Below are 18,516 nucleotides of genomic sequence, written 5' to 3' on the forward strand. Positions count from 1 at the left end.
TAAATCAGTGTTTTTGTTTAAATCTGCAGGGACAGAGGACACGGACTTAAACCCGGGTCTGTCCCGGGTCTGTCCCGGGTCAACAGGGACGTCTGATCATCCTGATTAAAACCGTAGTAACTTGTTACTCACCGGCGGACGCGGCGGAGAATCGCGGTGTCGTTCCGGGCGTCGTGCGTAACTGTCCGTCTCCCCCGACGCGTCTCACGGAAGCCGCAGAGGAAAACGCGCGGTGCGGATGAGAAGACTCCCGCTGCACGCGCGCTCCATGGAGGCAGCGCGGGTCCGGGGCGCGGGTCCGGTGCGTGTGTCAGCGGGGCTCTGTGGTGGTTGTGGCGGTGGTGGAGTGAATGTGACGCGGGGAGGAGGCGCGGCGCGGCGGATCTCTCCAGCGCGCGCGCTCTCTCTCCGCCCCGCTCCGAGACGCGACGAGTCTGCGCAAAGACTGAAGAGAGAAGGACAACAAAGTCTGAACTGAACACACCCGAACTAAACTGAACACACCCGGACTAAACTGAACACATCCGGACTAAACTGAAACACACCTGGACTAAACTGAACACACACAGACTAAACTGAACACACCCGGACTAAACTGAACACACCCGGACTAAACTGAACACACCCGGACTAAACTGAACACACACAGACTAAACTGAACACACCCGGACTAAACTGAACACATCCGGACTAAACTGAACACACACAGACTAAACTGAACACACCCGGACTAAACTGAACACACACAGACTAAACTGAACACACCCGGACTAAACTGAACACACCCGGACTAAACTGAACACACCCGGACTGAACACACCCGGACTAAACTGAACACACCCGGACTAAACTGAACACACCCGGACTAAACTGAACACACACGGACTAAACTGAACACACCCGGACTAAACTGAACACACCCGGACTAAACTGAACACACCCGGACTAAACTGAACACACACAGACTAAACTGAACACACCCGGACTAAACTGAACACATCCGGACTAAACTGAAATGACACACACACTAAACTAAACTGAAAACACCCGGACTAAACTGAACACACCCGGACTAAACTGGAACACACACAGACTAAACTGAAACACACCGGACTACTGAACACACCCGGACTAAACTGAACACACCCGGGCTAAACTGAACACACCCGGGCTAAACTGAACACACCCGGGCTAAACTAAACAACACAGACTAAACTGAACACACCCGGACTAAACTGAACACACACAGACTAAACTGAACACACCCGGACTAAACTGAACACACCCGGACTGAACACACAGACTAAACTGAACACACCCGGACTAAACTGAACACACCCGGACTAAACTGAACACACACAGACTAAACTGAACACACCCGGACTAAACTGAACACATCAGACTAAACACCAGACTAAACTGAACACACCCGGACTAAACTGAACACACCACGGACTAAACTGAACACACCCGGGCTGAGACAACAAATGCAATTTATGCTCCTCTGGTTTAGTCCTGGTTTAGTATAGTTTTAGACCTTGTTTAGTCCTGGTTTAGACCTCATTTAGACCTTGTTTAGACCTGGTTTAGTCTTGATTTAGACCTTGTTTAGACCTGGTTTAGTCCTGGTTTAGTCCTGGTTTAGACCTGGTTTAGTCCTGGTTTAGACCTGGTTTAGTCCTGTTTAGACATGTTTAGTCTGATTTAGTCCTGGTTTAGACCTTGTTTAGACCTGGTTTAGTCCTGGTTTAGACCTGGTTTAGTCCTGATTTAGACCTGGTTTAGTCCTGGTTTAGACCTGGTTTAGACATGGTTTAGTCTTGATTTAGTCCTGGTTTAGACCTTGTTTTAGTCCGGTTTAGACCTGTTTAGACCTGGTTTAGGTTTAGACCTGGTTTAGACCTGGTTTAGTCTTGATTAAGTCCTAGTTTAGACCTTGTTTAGACCTGGTTTAGTCCTGGTTTAGACCTGGTTTAGTCCTGATTTAGACCTGTTTTAGACCTGGTTTAGTCCTGCTTTAGACCTTTAGGCAGAAATGAGGTTTTGTATTAAAACTGTGGTTTCATTTCTGGATAATCTTCAGTGTTCTGGACTTGAGCGGTTTGGTCCGTCCGGGGTCTGGACTCGTCCGGGGTCTGGAGTCTGGACTCGTCCGGGGGAAGTCTGGACTCGTCCGGGGTCTGGAGTCTGGACTCGTCCGGGGTCTGGAGTCTGGACTCGTCCGGGGTCTGGAGTCTGGACTCGTCCGGGGTCTGGAGTCTGGACTCGTCCGGGGTCTGGCTCTGTTTACGTCGGAGGGTCCACTCAGGAGGATTTATATTTCATAAGAAGCGATCCAGACTTATCCATAATTCAGGGCGGTGTGCCGGAGTGACTGGGCTGAGGGGCGGGGCGGACAGGGTGCTCACCCGGACACAGGCCCCCGGGGATCCTAACCAGACTGTGACAAAACACAAAAACATGACGGTGCTGTTGCTAGGGAAGACCGGACCACCAAAGACCACCAAAGACCACAGACACAAAACTGCACACGGGGAAAAGATAAAACATGACAAAAAACACCAGAGGAATAGACCTGGTTTAGACCTGATATAGACCTGGTTTAGTCCTAGTTTAGTCCTGGTTTAGTGCCTAAATAGACCTGATTCAGACCTGGTTTAGTCCTGAAACAGACCTGGTTTAGTCCTGAAACAGATCTGGGTTTAGACCTGAAATAGTCCTGGTTTAGACCTGGTTTAGTCCTGAAATAGTCCTGGTTCAGACCTGGTTTAGACCTGAAATAGTCCTGGTTCAGACCTGGTTTAGTCCTGAAATAGTCCTGGTTTAGACCTGATTTAGTCCTGAAATAGTCCTGGTTCAGACCTGGTTTAGACCTGAAATAGTCCTGGTTCAGACCTGGTTTAGACGTGATATAGTTCGATTTTAGCCCCAGTTTAGACCTAAAACAGGCCTGGTTTAGACCTGAAAACGTCCTGGTTTAGACCTGAAATCGTCCTGGTTTAGACCTGAAATCGTCCTGGTTTAGACCTGAAATAGACCTGGTTTAGACCTGAAATAGACCTGGTTTAGACCTAAAATAGACCTGGTTTAGACCTGAAATAGTCCTACTTTAATCCTGGTTTAGTCCTAGTTTAGACCTGGTTTAGACGTGATATAGTTCTATTTTAGCCCTAGTTTAGTCCTGGTATAGTTCTTGTTTAGACCTGAAACAGTCCTGGTTTAGTCCTAGTTTAGTTCTACTTTAGTAATAAAAATTACATTTAGTAAAGTATTTAAATTGTAATGAGTTAAATATTGATTAAATAAAAACACATGAACGTGAACCGATATCTGATCCACCAAAACGTTCTGTATCATTGCAGATCTCTCATACCAGTATCGTATCGGTGAATTCCCAAAGAACAAAACCTATTAGAGATTAATTTGATTACATATTTATTTTATTTTGACATTTTATTATAGAAACCCTCCAAAAACACAGAACATTTCCAATAAACCAAGACAAATCACAGTGCAGACCCAAGGCTCTCTGAACAACAAACGCACAAGCAAACGACGGCTTTAAGAACACGAAAAACTCCAAAAAACAAAACACACCGCCACCAAATCACACCGTGGATTCAAAACTCCAGTGTCTGAAGCGAAAATAAGCCATATAAATAATAATATACTCATAAAACCGTGACTATAAAAGCTCCGTGCAGTGCTGCTTTCCCCCAAAACAAACTCCCCGAACTGTGAAAGAAGTGGAACATTTACTTACGCGTCCTAATAATATCCGATCATAGAGTTAAAATAGTTCTGCTCTTCCGTGTCCCAGTTGATTGATTTTGGGAGATTTGATGCCGTGATTGTGTTTGAAATACCAGAAACTACGACTGAAAACTGCAATTTAACCGAAGAACTGAAAAGGCGCAATGGAAAATCAGAATGAAACGTTCCGTATTACGCAAAATGTGAGCTTTAATTCGTTTTAGAAAGTGGTTTCCGGTTCAAAAACACGTCTGGAGTTGTGTTTTGTCGTTTTGTTTCGTTCGCGCGTGTTTGAGTGACGCTTTATGATCTGTCTGTGATGTGATTAAGCCGTAGTTTTCAAGTGAAGTCGCGAGTCTAATGAAGTTAAACAACAGGGGTCTCCAACTTTTTTCCTCCGGTGAGCTACTTTTACAAAACAAAAAAAATGCCGGAGAGCTGCTCATTTTATAGGCCGCAAAAAATTATTTTACGATCATGATTACAAGATCGAGGGCGAGGTTTTGGGCGCAGTTAGACGCCTATGAAACAAAACCACTGTCCATTATTAGTCGATGTCTTTACAAAAATAATGTTCATGTAATTAATCAAATTTTTGTTTTGAAAAAAAAAAAAAGAACAAAAACAAAACTAAATATAGGGAAAAAAGGGAAATACTTTTTAAAAACTTTAATGTATTCACTTTACTTTATTCTTATTTGTATTATTTTATTAATTATTATTATTTGTGCAAAAATGTATTTTCCTTTTTCCCCAATATTTATTTATTTATACAGTTTACTTTGTTCTTATTTGTATACATTTTTATTATTTTATTTTATTATTATTATTTTTCCCTCTGGAGAAAGTGGAGAAGGTAATGTGAGGGGGCTGGGGAAATAAAAAAAAAAAAAAATCCCTTTTTTCCCTATATTTATTTATTTATTCAATTTAGTTTATTCTTATTTGTATTATTTTATTATTATTATTTTCCAACTGGAGACAAGGCAGGATGGTAATGCTTTACGTGCACAAATAAAAAAAAGAAAAAAAAAGTATTTCCCTATATTTATTTATTTTATTTTATTTATTCTTATTCATTATTTTTATTATTATTATTTATTTATTTTTTGCCACTGGAGACAATGGAGGAGGGGGTTTGGGGAATAAAAAAATGGTCACATTATATGATTACTAATTGTTTTCTCTGACATCTGCTTTATGTGCAAAAAAAAAAACAAAGTTAAAGGCAGCTACAGGTTGGAGACTCCTGTTATACAGATTTAAAAAAGAGTGGCGCAGTGTTTTAAATTTGAGAAAAGAACTCCTAAAGTGTAAAAATGCGGAGTTTGTGTGTTTTTAAACGTGTGTGGACGAAACAAAACAACTCCAGACGTGTTTTTGATGAGAAAACGACATCAGAACAGCTCAGAATAGACTGGAACATGGGCACTTTAAAGGTGAAACGTAACACTAGTAGGGATTTTGACTAAATTAACAAAATCTGTAAAATTAACGTGAAAACCAATGAACTGAACGGGACATTTTGTGTTATTTGCACTCGAGCAGAACTGAGCGTATCGCCGTGTTCCTCCAGATGTAAACAGAGAGCCTTAAACGACGGTAAAAGGTCCGAACAACATTTAAAACTCCAAAATAAATTATTAAAATAAACGTATAAATATGAAAAGGGGGTGCGGGCTTAAAAGTTCCCTTCGACCAGGTGAGCCCGAAGCGGTGGCACCGTGAGGAGGCGTCTCGATGATCCGGGTGGGATAAAAGCGTAAAAGAGCGGAAGTGGAAACGAGGGAAACGACGACGGGCGGGGAGATCGAAAGGTCGGACCACGAGGACGGAGAAGAGGACGCGGCGATTTGGTCGGTTCCATCGTTGTGAAACAAAAACGGAAAACGGTGTCACTTCTTCTCTTCATCTCTGTAGCCTGAAAAAGAAATAAAACACAAAAAAAAAAAAAAACAACTTCACTGACAACACTTGTGATAATACTGACATTTCAAACTCAATTTCGACGCTAAGAATAGACCCATTGCCCACTGATGTAACTTTTCATCAGCTTGTTTCTATGGAGACGTCATTGCTCTGTCTGGAATGTTCCACAGTGTGACTTTAAACAGCTCTACTTTACGTTTATTCAATCACAGGTGCTTTTATAGCTCAAAAATACCAAGAAAAACAAAGATTGTGACTGTATCTGACAAGTAACTCGGTCTGGTTTGGTCTCCATGCAGATAGAAAGGTTTAATGCCATACTGTGGAACATTCCAGACAAAGCAATAACGTCTCCATGGAGAAAAGCATTAGACGGAGCCTCCACAATGCAACTTTAATGATTAAAAACATTCTTTCTTTAAACAAAAGAATGTGATTTTCCACATTAAATGGTAAAACTTCTGTTCTATTCCCATGTGTCCTTAGATCTGTGCAATCCCACAGTGGTCCAGGTCTAAACCAGGTCTAAACCAGGTCTAAACCAGGTCTAAACCAGGAGGTTCTAAACCAGGACTAAACCAGGTCTAAAACCAGGACTAAAACCAGGACTCTAACACCAGGTCTAAACCAGGTCTGAACCAAACACCGTCTAACCAGGTCTAAACCAGGACTAAACCAGGATAAACCCAGGTCTAAAACCAGTCTAAACCAGGACCAAACCAGGTCTTAAAAACCAGGACTAAATCAGGTCTAAACCAGGTCTAAACCAGGACTAAACCAAAACCAGGTCATAAACCCACCAGGTCTAAACCAGGACCAGGAACCAGGACTAAACCAGGACTAAACGAGGTCTAAACCAGGACTAAATCAGGTCTAAACCAGGACTAAATCAGGTCTAAACCAGGACTAAATCAGGTCTAAACCAGGACTAAAGTAGGTTTAAACCAGGTGAGTTTTTTAGTATCAATACCTGTGAAAAACGAGGATCTAGTTTCAATATTCGAATGTGATTTCCAATAATTATACTTAATATTAAGTCTGATTTAGACACATTTATATTGAGTGTGATCTTATATCCATCTATAAAAGGTTACTGCATTAAAACATCATCTTTAGGCACATGCGATTATATTAAAGAATGATAAAAAAAACTGGTGATTGTGAGAAACATTCACGTTAAACCCTGTGAGCAGTGAGATGTTTTACCTGAGCAGGAGTTTAAAGAACCGTGAGCATCGTCTGAACTCCACAGTCCACAAAGTTCTGCAAAACAAACACACGTCACTGCAGCACCTGAAGAAAAACACCGATCTGATGTTAAAGGTTCTACGTTACACAAAATGGACTCCTGTGAACTTTAAGTCGTGTTTTTATATATATATTTTTGTCGATCAATAAAGTTTGTCTAAGTTTAAGAGTTACTCAAACATGAATGAAACAAAACAACTCCAGATCCGTTTGTGACGAGAAAACGACATTAGAACATAAATTACAAAAAGTGTAATACGTGCCCTTTAATCTGTCCACTTTCTATTTAAAGCTTTTTTTAAAAAACAGTTTCAGACACTAAATGAGCTCCAGGCCACAGTAAAGGCCTAACTTCACTGCATTTATTTCTAGAGATTTGAATCTTTTAATAATAATCCAATATAAATCCATATTTTTAACACTAGTATAGTTCACATATAAAATACAATAACACTATTTTAATAATAATCCTTTTGAACTGGACTGTAGAATCCTGCTTTTAAACGACAGCAGAGCATTTCTATCCACACACCTCCCCCTAGTGGAAGTCAGGTGCAAACAACAGAAACAGAGAGAAAAACGGCATTAGTCATTTAATTGTTTGCAGTTTGGGTCCAATAATACATAAATATAGATCAATATATATAAAAATAAACCTGTGTGACACATTAACACATTACAGGAGTATTTTAAAGGGCCCATATTTCACAATCATCACTGAACTGAACTCCAGGGAACAGGAACCACACTGACTCGGATCATGAGAGGATGTGACGTGTGGAGCCCACTGTTTCAACTAGGGATGGGCATTCGATGAAATTTTCTTAATCGATTTTCGGAAGAATTAATTGATTATCGATTGATCATAATTACATGTGCTACTATCTGCATTAAATTCAACTTTACGACATAACCGTAACCGCTCTAGAGCCACGTCAATCCGTTGAGATTATAATGTGTTTAATCAGTTTTGCGCAACTTCACAGAAACGAAAATTTAAAACCGCATCACTAATTTGATAAACTCAGCGATTAAAACTACAGCTCTTTCTGTTGGATTAAAGACATGACTCAGGTGAATACAGGTTAGTGTGTCCTATTTGTTTGTCAAAACCAGGACAGCGTACGGGGGGAGGGGGGGGGCCTCGTCATCCACATTGAGCGACTCTCACCTGACACTGGACACCGAAACATATGTGCTGCTTTATACACTGTGCACATGGACTCACACTTGTCCCGAAAGCAACGGAAAGTGTGGAATTTCTTGTACAAATCATCGTTAAATACGCATTTGTGCTTCGGTTCGTTACAGACTGACCCACTGTTTGTGTCTCGCTCCTTCTGAGTGCGGAGAGCTACATGTACACACCTGTTTGGTCACGATACACACAGCAACCTACATTCGGTTTGTCAATTAAAATTAACGTAATCGATGAAATTCTTAATGATCAATTATCGATTAATCATGCCCACCCCTAGTTTCAACTATTATGAATTATTGTGAATACGAGAACAATTTAGCATCTCAGACAGGATTTATTTTACGCGTTACAATTGAACAAAGTTGAGAGTTATTGTGAACGTGTTAAATAAAGTTTGATTGACTTATCTAACTGTTGTGTTTCTTTTAATGCGCCTTATAGTCCGGTGCAGTTTATTTGTGAAAAAAGTTTGAAAATAAACCATTCAATGGCAGTGCGCCTTATAATCCAGAGCCACTATAGGGCGGAAAATACAGTACTGGATAAGAAACCATTTTCATTTCACCACTGCACTATTTTAGATAAGAACTATTGGCTTAATTTTAATAATTTCGTTGATGTTAAATATGGATGTTTTATATATAAAGTTTTATATGGACTCACCCGCCCCCCCCTTACAGGATTTTTATTAAAGTAAAGACTGTCGTTGGGATGAGACCTGTGAGCTCCACACAGACGCTCCACATTTGGAAAAAATTGTGTCTCACTCAGAGGCACAAAGTTCTGGAACATTCCCCCATTAACAATAAGAGATAGTTTAGAACTGTCCCTTGTTATTGTTGTTGTTTCTGTTAAATTTGTGGTGTCACCTGCTGAGGGACGACAGATGGAAAAGAATAATAATATGTACACATTTCTTTTTCTTTTAAAGTTTAGTTGACGCGGGTTATATTCAGGTGCGCTCAATAGTCTGAAAAATACGGTACTTGGTCACTAAAACGAGCAGCTCTCTGGCACGTTCGTTCTGTAAAGGAAGCTCACCCGAGGAAGATGTTAGAGACTCCTGCTCTAAACTCCGCATCACTGAAGCGGCACATTTCCTCACACATTACTGACCGCTGTGAGAGTATTCACCTGGCCGACCGGGCGAGTCCTCTGGTCCGGGGTCCAGTGAGGAGCAGAGTACGGCTGTTTGAGAGAAATGTGGTCAAACTCATCAAAACCTGATCTCAGCCCCCTCGCCCTGTGTGTGTTCGGGTTTACCTGGTACATGTAAGGACTCTGTGTGTAGTTCACTGGCACCTGCGGCACCATCACTCCCCCAAAACTCGAGTAGTACGGCTGAAACAAAACACATGCAACCACAACATGAACAAAAACACATCTGTCACATCTGCCCAGGCCTGTCACCATAACAAGTTTGGTTGTGTGTGTTCCCCACAGATATTGTTAAGACTATGGTGGCACAAATAAACATTATTTGAATTAGTTAATCTCATTAAATTTATTGAGTATTAATGTTACTTACCTGTACCCGGTGTTGTACACAAACATGTTCATATTTATTTTTATTTATTTATTAATTTAATAGGGACAGTGCATATTAATGAACATCTACAACATTGCAGTGTAAATATGCCAGATTATAGCAAGACTGCGAATTTCCATCTGTCGTCCCTCGCAGGAAACAACCAAATTTAAACAAAGCAAAAAAAGTAACAAATCTATACTAAAAGGTCACAAGTCTGTTTTTCTTTAGCCACTTAAGGAGGACTGGAAGGTGCAAGAGTTGAAGTTTCTCTTATTGACAGTGCGGACTGTTTAAAAAATGTTGTGCCTCTGACTGAAGACACACACTGTCCGAGTGTGGAGCATTTGTGGAGCTCACAGTTCCCCGGGCTGTGGCCCTAGTCCCACTCCAGTCTTAACTTAATAAAATCCTGTAATGGAGGAGGGCAAGTCCATGCAACTTTATAGACAAAAATCCATATTTAAAACCAATAAAATTATTAAAATTAAGCAAACTATACACTATCTAAAATAGTGCAGTGGTGAAATGAGAATGGTTTCTTGTCCAATATTTTTATGGCTTTTTTAAAAAGTGATTCGAAAGTGATCTTTTGGGCAAATGTGAACTAAATGCACTGTTTTAATGTCGGATGAACAAACTGTGAACGTGTTCATTCTGGTGTCTGTGACCAGGATGTGCTTCTATTCACCTTCGTTCAACAGGGAGCCTCACAGGTAAATAGTGTTAGAGTGTTAATAGTTAAATAGTGCATAAATGAGCTGGTGGGTGTGTTCCTGTACATCAGGGTGTGCTGCGGCATAATCTTTGCACTTGGCTTTGTGTTGTGCTCCGATAGTTCATTCAAGAGTGATTAAAATGACTGTCTGCTTCTGGCAATTGTTATAATATTACATAGAATACATGTATTCAATTATATATTTATAATTTTGGTCTTATAGCTCGCAGCAATAGATTGAAAAAACACTTACTGAACTAGTTCATGTCTGGAACTATGAACAAACTATTAACTATAAACAATTATGAACTATGAATAAACTGGTTCATTTTGAAACTTGTGAACTGAACTTTGAACTAGTTCATGCAGAAAATTAACTCTCCCAACACAGCCTACACCTACTTGCCTATATTCATCCTTAAGCAGGCATTTTTGACACGTGTAGTTTCTTTTATAAGTTTATGATTTTATACTATGGGGTCACCATATTCTCCTGTATTATTTATTTATCCTTTACAGCACAAATGTTATTGTGTTACAACAAAAAATAAAAATGATACAAAATAAATATTGAGCGCTGAAATATATTGTTCCTGCTTTGATATACTGACGTCAATATAATAATTATAACAGACATATGCAGATCTATAATGACAGATAAATGCAGTCCTAAAGTGCTAGTATAAAGTACCTGAGTGTACGGACTCCCTCCACTGACGACGGGTGTGGGGGCTCCACCCATGGGCGAGCAGCAGGTGCAGTAGAAGTACTGTGTGGGACTCATCCACGGAGCTGGACTGAAGAGTCGAGGATTCAGAGAACCTGAGGAGGAGAGAGATTCAGAACAGTGTGTGCTGACGACCTTTGACCCACCGGACCGAGTACTTACGGGCACTTCTTTCTTTCATGATGGCGGGGCCCAGCTTCAGTTTACGGCCTTTAAAACTGATCTGTTGCTGTGAGGACAGAGAGAAAACACTTTTAAGGAACTGATACTCTGCAGAGACAAAGACCAGAGACAAACATGGACTTGTAAATATGCAGGATTGTAGCCAAAGATAATCTCAATCCTTAGTTCCCCGCTGGACCAAGGCCACATCACCCGCACAGTTCATAAAACACGACAAAGGTCTAAAACATAAAACGTACAGGTCAGACATGAACTAAACTATCTCTATATAGTCGAATGTTCAGTTACCATGGATAAACGATACACACAAAGTTGTAAGAATGTCTGAAAACTCAAGGAAAATCTGGATTTAAACACCACATTTTCAGAATCGCGTGATTAGTCTGAGCGTAAATGTTCCTGTTTGATTTTCAACAAAAAGGTGAGAGTGACTGAAAAACTGTAATATTATCTGAGAGGGACTTGTGTATCAGTAAAAATCTGCTCACCTGTTGTAGTTTCTGCTAAATTATCATTTATGGGAGGATTGTCAAGTCAAGTCATTTCAATTGTAAAGCACATTTAAAACAACCTGAACTAGTAACACCAAAGTGCTTTACAACAAGAAAACTGTTAATTTTTTTTATCATTAAGCTTCAGACAGATCAGAGCCTACAGTCGGCGTCACATCCCCAGGCATCAGCTGCAAAGTATCAGTACAGAGCGAGAGCGTTGGACCACATTCACTTACATCAATGATTGTCTGAATGTCCACTTCTTCACTGAAGTACACAAAGCCGTACCTGAGACACAGACAATGAAAAATCACACAAAATCATACAGTTCAAAAATCACACAGGCCAAAATCACACAAAAAAATACCACACACACACACACACAAAAAAAATCACATACTGTATTTTTCGGACTATAAGTCGCACTTTTGACTGAAGCAGCGAGAGGCTCTTGTCTTGTGTCAGTTTTCTGTGCATGTCTCCTGCATAAAAAGCCTCTGTCCTGCTGCCAGTCGTGAAATATGCAGCAGAAAACGGTAATTGAGCAGCAGGGAGAAAGATTGGAGTGAGAGAGAAACTTGTGAGGGACTGACGGAAAGCGGGAACGGAGAACACAGCTTCACGTGAACCGGGAGGACGCACCATGAAACTTTCCTGAAGTCACTGGATGAATCGACAAAGCCTGGACTTCAGTGACACCGAAGTTGCGTGGAGTTGCTCAGAAGTGACACCGAGGATGAAGAATTCAATGGATTGGATGGATTTAGTGCTTTGGAGTGAGATGGAGAGTTTGGTAAACTTGTTCTGTTGTTTATGTTATAGTTTATCTGAAGACTGTTCATATGTGACGTAACATATTAACGTTTCAGTCTGTTGTTTCTATATTCTATTGATTACTATAATTGGCCTTTCAAGATGAAATGTCGGTTCCTGGTCCCTGATTTTATAAAATAAATTTCCCCCAAAAAGTGTGACTTATAGACCAGTGCCTCTTATAGATGTTTTTTTCTTCTTCATTACGCATTTTTTGGCTGGTGCGACTTATTCTCCAGAGTAATAACACAGTAAAAAAAAAAACACAAAAAAAAACACAAAAAGTCACAGTACAAAAATCACAGACATGAAAACACAAAGACCAAATACCACACAGACAAAAAACCACACACAATAACTGTAAAAAAAAACAAAAAAACAAAACAATAATTCACTCAAAATAACACAGTAAAAAAAAAAAAAATAAATTACAAAAAGTCACACATAAAAAAAAATCTAAATCACACATTAAAAAAATAAATAAAATAACAAAAAGTCACACACACATAAAAAAAATAATAAAAAATAAAAAAATAAAAATCACAGAAAGTCACACAGTACAAAAATCAGCCACAAAATCATACAGTACGAAAATCACAGTACAAAAAGCGTACAAAAATCACAGAGACAAAAATCACACAGTACAAATGTCACAGAGTACACGCTCCACAGCTCCATGAGGACTTACCCTTTGCAGATCCCTCCTCTGTACGTGATTATTTTGATTTCTTTAACGGTCCCGAACCGCGCAAAGAAGTCGCGCATTTCATTTTCGTCGATCTGCACAAGACAAACGATTTCCCGACATCACTTACTCAATTTGACCATTTTCAACTTCCTAAACTGCCCCTGCGGGACTCATCTGTAACTCCTCTCCCCCAATTATGCCACCCGTTTACGAATGACCCACTTTTGGACTTAATACAGTGAATAAATAAAAACTTTCCTGATGGAACTGGTGCAGACCCAAATTCTTTAAAACTACGAGCGGAGGTGAGTTTTAATCAAAGTAACGAGAAGACATATCATTAAAAAACACGTTCACAGGGGATTTCCGAGACAAAACGATCAGTTACCTTCATGTCAATTCCACCGACGAACAGAGCGTTGGGCGTGAGCTTCCCTTCGGGCAGGAGGTACCCGTTTGACAGCCTCTGCGATGGAGATGTCCGGGCGCCGCTCCGGGGTTTGTTGATATCCTTAGAGAGGGAAGAGGAGACAGAATGAGACAATACTGTGTCATTTGTCTCGTAAATATAGAACAGGAGAGATATTCTGGTTTCAACTAACAATTATTTTCGCGATGCTATTATTAGTGAGTGAGGAACCTCGAGTCTTCTTATATAAACGACTCTTTTTAGTTCCAATAACACTGCAGAACATTTAAACTTAGTGCTAGATCAGGTCTCGTTCGTTTGGCTGATTTCTGGCTGACAGTGAGCGCCACAGTTCAGATTTAAAGGGCCCGTATTACACCATTTTCTGATCTGTTATGATGTCGTTTCCTCATTAAAAACATGCCCAGCGTTGTGTTTTGTTTCAGCCACACATGTTTAACACCCAAACCCTGCATGTTTAAGGTTGAGTTCTTCAGAAAACGCGCTGTTCCACCTCGTCACGTCATCATGTGGTAATACAGGACGTGTTCCACTGTGCTTTTAACTCCACGCACCTTCACTAAAATCATTTGGATAATTTCGGCTCTGGAATTGCCAAACTCTACTGAATAAAAAGAAAAAAAAAAGCCGTTCACTTGAAAACTCCCACTAAATGACATCACAAGGTGGAACAGAGCATTTAGAGCTTTGGAAATGTAGACAGACTAATAATAAAGAGTTACTCAAACACGAATGAATGAAACAAAACACAACTCCAGGTCTGTTTTTGTGAAGGGAACAACATCATAACATGGCTTAAAGCTAAGGTGACCAAAGTTTCAAAATCAAAAACAGGGACAGCCCCATTTTTTTGGTGGTTGGTAATAATAAAATTATGAAACAAGTGCGTAAATAATGAAAAATGTTAAGCAGAAACCATTCATGGCGAACATGAGTCACATTTTCTTTGGGTTTTGGTTGTTTTTAAGAAGATTTTTTAGTATTTTACCTAAACAAAATACAATTTATGCCTGTCTTCACTGCTGGCATGAATTAAATTGGTTAAAAATAGCACTGTTACATCTGGGACATTTCTTGTATAAAACTGGGACAAATCTCTGGTTTTGCGTAAATCTGCTGGGACAGGGGACACAGGGATCAAAACTGGGACTGTCCCGGGTAAACAGGTACTGGACAGCCTACTCACAGCTCACAGGAGTAAATATTAAAACAGCTTTGACTTAAACACTGTACGTAAAGACCAGGATTCCAACTCTTTTTCACTGATAAAATTAAATGATAAAAACTTTTCCATGAATTTCATGACCTAAAGTGAATTTCCCATGACTTTACAGCACCTACATGTGCAGAATTAATCATACTTTTAGGGCTAAATATGAAATATTAACTCTTTCCTCTCACTTTATGGTTTGGGATTATAGTTTTTTAACATTAAAAATCCTGTCAGTGCATTTATCGTCGTCTCTTTTAAACAAAAGGCGCAGACGTTCAGAAATAATCATAATAGTGTAATGAGAACTTAACAGAACGCTGTAGCTGCGTGAAACAGATAATAAATAATAAATAAATAGTAAATAAACTAGGAAATAGTAAGTAAAAATAGTATAAATAGTATAGTATAAATAGTAAGTAAATAGTAAATAATAAATAGATAATAAATGTCCATGACTTTTCCAGGACTTCCATAACTGTGGGAATCCTTAAATACATAGTGACACTAGTAGTGTTGGGAGTGTTACTTTTAAAATGTATTCCCCTACAGATTACAGATCCCAAAATGTAGTCTGTAACGTAATCCATTAAATAACTTAAAGTGAGTAATGTAATCTGAATACTTTGGATTACTTGATTTGTAGAGAAGCACAGACTTGGATACTTAACCGATTAAAAAATATTATTGATAGAAGAGCAGGAGACACATCTGCGCAGCATAGTTTAGTCCTGTTTTAGTCCTGTTTTAGTCCTGGTTTAGTCCTGGTTTAGTCCTGGTTTAGTCCTGGTTTAGTCCTGGACACTATGAGCATCCACTTCCGGTCTGTCAGAATGCGCACGGCTCATTTCGAGTTTGTAGAAGTAGAATTAATTTAATCGTCAAATATTTAATCCTAAATAAAACTTTTGTCGCATTCTGGCTGATTCATGAGGAGCGCGAGGGCCTCAGTTCGGAGCGCGGGTTAGCGAAGAGCTAATGGACGTGATCATGACTTTAAATGGTCTTTGAAGTTCGTAATGTCACACAAACCTTCATGACAAACGTTTAAACTTGAGCCACAAACGACAGCATAAAAAGTGTTACTTGGGTTTTCGCGACTTTATCCAAATCATTTCTGCATCAACGAGCTCGTGCCGCGTTTAGCTTTAGCATTTAGCTTCATAGCACAAACTCGCTTCTCCTTCGTCGGTCATTGTCATGTCGCATGTTGTTAAACTGTTAATGTTAAACTGTTAAATAAATGTAAATGCGCAGGGAAAAGTACTCACCATGACTAAAAGTGTAAAAGAACATGAACTAGAACAGAACAGAACAGGAGCGGGCGGAACAGACGCAGAGCGACGTGTTTGGGCGCGAGGAGCCGCCGACAACAACTACGTCACACGGCGCGAGACCACACCCAGCACGGCGCGTGCACGGCCAACAACAACAACAACAAAAAAACAAACAAACAGAAAAAAAAACCTCAAACTTTGGAAAATATTATAAAACTAAAAGTCACTAATCTTCTCGTGACGTACAATGTATTTATTTATTTTTATTTTATGATGCGAAATTGAAAACGCTTGCAGTGGAACAATAATAAAATTTTTATTATAGTTCTTTATCAGTTTTATAGTTTTATCATTTTAGTATTTTTTTATTCGATTGTAATTTTTATTTAATTTAAGTTAATTTGAATTTTATTTTAAAATTTCATTTCATTTTAGTTAATTTTAGTTTTATAGTAATAGTTTTAGCAATAGTTATTGTATATATATATATATATATAATTATTAAAAATATATAATTATATATATATATATATTATTATATATATATTTTTTTTTTTTTTTATATATATATATATAGTTCTACGGCCGAGACGCGATTGCTACTTGGGGTGGATTCAGGACATGGATCTATAATAAATTACTTTTATTTTTTTATAGTTGTATGACTCGGGACACGTGCGGTCTTTGTGCACTGAACTGCGCCACACGTCGCTGCCAGCAGAGGGCGGCAAAACAGCACACTGGACACTGAACATCATGCTCGCGTTGTATTTGCACTGGACACATCTTTGACATTTCTTTTTCTACTATCACGGTGAAAGATAACGTGTACTCAAGAAAACTACTTTCACAAATGCTACTGTAAAAAACACCACGTGAAAACTACCAGTTATTTAGACAACTTAGAGCAGTTTAGTAAATTTCTTTAATACAAAACCAGATCAATTAAACAGTGTAAAGTGAGTTTAGTCGTTTTACACCGTCGGCATTTCCCTGGTGCTGTGCTGAGTTTGTTGTGGTGAATTTGTTGTTGAAAGAAGCAGCAGAAACTCGTGAAACAGTACACACAGTACAGAGTATTTGGACACGTTCAGAACTCAGTAACATCTGTGTTTTTATGTAATGAAGTACAATTACTACAGGCTAGAAATAAACACAAATACAAATACAAAAATACAAAGTACAAACAGCCACAGGTTTACAGGTTTACATATACAAAGAGCCTCAATAAATAAATAAAACTACTTCTTCAACTTCTACTACTACTACTACTACTACTACTACTACTACTACTACTACTACTACTACTGAGTACGAATACTAACACAAAAGTACTACTACTACCACTATTACTACTACTTCTACTGCTGCTACTACTGCTACTGCTGCTACTACTACTACTACTACTACTACTACTACTACTACTACTTTACTCCTCCTACTACTACTACTCTGAGTACGAATCTAACACAAAAGACTTTACTACCACTCTGACTACTATACTACTACTACTACTACTACTACTTGCTATACTACAACCAATACTACTACTATTTTCTACAACTTTCTACTACTACTACTATTTCTAACTACTACTGATCTACTACTACTACTGCTGCTACTACTGCTACTACTACTATCAATACTACTACTACTACTACTACTCTCTCTTCTACTACTGTTGCTATACTGTGCCACTACGACTTATTTTCTACTACTCTTTACTACTTCTACAACTACTACTACTACTACTACTACTACTACTACTTACTACTACTACTACTACTTATTCTACACTTCTACTACTACTACTTATTTCTACTACTACTCTACTACTTCTACAAATACTAACTTACTACTATACTACTACTACACTACTCTACTACTTCTACTACACTACTATTTCTACTACTACCTCTAATATAACGACTCTTTTTAGTTCCAATAACACTGCAGAACATTTAAACTTAGTGCTAGATCAGGTCTCGTTCGTTTGGCTGATTTCTGGCTGAAGTGAGCGCCACAGTTCAGATTTAAAGGGCCCGTATTACACCATTTTCTGATCTGTTATGATGTCGTTTCCTCATTAAAAACATGCCCAGCGTTGTGTTTTGTTTCAGCCACACATGTTTAACACACAAACCCTGCATGTTTAAGGTTGAGTTCTTCAGAAAACGCGCTGTTCCACCTCGTCACGTCATCATGTGGTAATACAGGACGTGTTCCACTGTGCTTTTAACTCCACGCACCTTCACTAAAATCATTTGGATAATTTCGGCTCTGGAATTGCCAAACTCTACTGAATAAAAAGAAAAAA

General features: G+C 39.1%; 1 protein-coding gene across 1 annotated transcript; it reads right to left on the reverse strand.

Moving 5' to 3' along the window:
• Window positions 1-4,888: 4,888 nt before the first annotated feature.
• dazl (deleted in azoospermia-like) lies at window positions 4,889-16,296 on the reverse strand. Its single transcript, XM_020933429.2, has 10 exons — window positions 16,194-16,296; window positions 13,671-13,793; window positions 13,283-13,374; window positions 12,018-12,069; window positions 11,267-11,333; window positions 11,069-11,199; window positions 9,395-9,472; window positions 9,266-9,319; window positions 6,889-6,945; window positions 4,889-5,674 (listed from the first exon to the last, which is right to left on the reverse strand). The coding sequence occupies exons 1-9, from the start codon at window positions 16,194-16,196 to the stop codon at window positions 6,901-6,903; spliced, it is 645 nt and encodes a 214-aa protein (XP_020789088.2). The 5' UTR covers window positions 16,197-16,296; the 3' UTR covers window positions 4,889-5,674; window positions 6,889-6,900.
• Window positions 16,297-18,516: the final 2,220 nt, after the last annotated feature.

Source organism: Boleophthalmus pectinirostris, unplaced genomic scaffold (assembly GCF_026225935.1).
Source record: "Boleophthalmus pectinirostris isolate CB_2022bp ecotype Guang Dong unplaced genomic scaffold, ASM2622593v1 HiC_scaffold_21, whole genome shotgun sequence".
Classification (NCBI taxonomy): domain Eukaryota; kingdom Metazoa; phylum Chordata; class Actinopteri; order Gobiiformes; family Gobiidae; genus Boleophthalmus; species Boleophthalmus pectinirostris.

Bases quoted from the DNA above. Each gene is read 5' to 3' on its own strand.
- dazl (XM_020933429.2), bottom strand. The intron at 13,375-13,670 runs GTAACTGATCGT...TGTCTTGTGCAG, and splicing joins TCGGTGGAATTGACATGAAG to ATCGACGAAAATGAAATGCG. The intron at 11,200-11,266 runs GTAAGTACTCGG...TCTCCTCCTCAG, and splicing joins CATGAAAGAAAGAAGTGCCC to GTTCTCTGAATCCTCGACTC.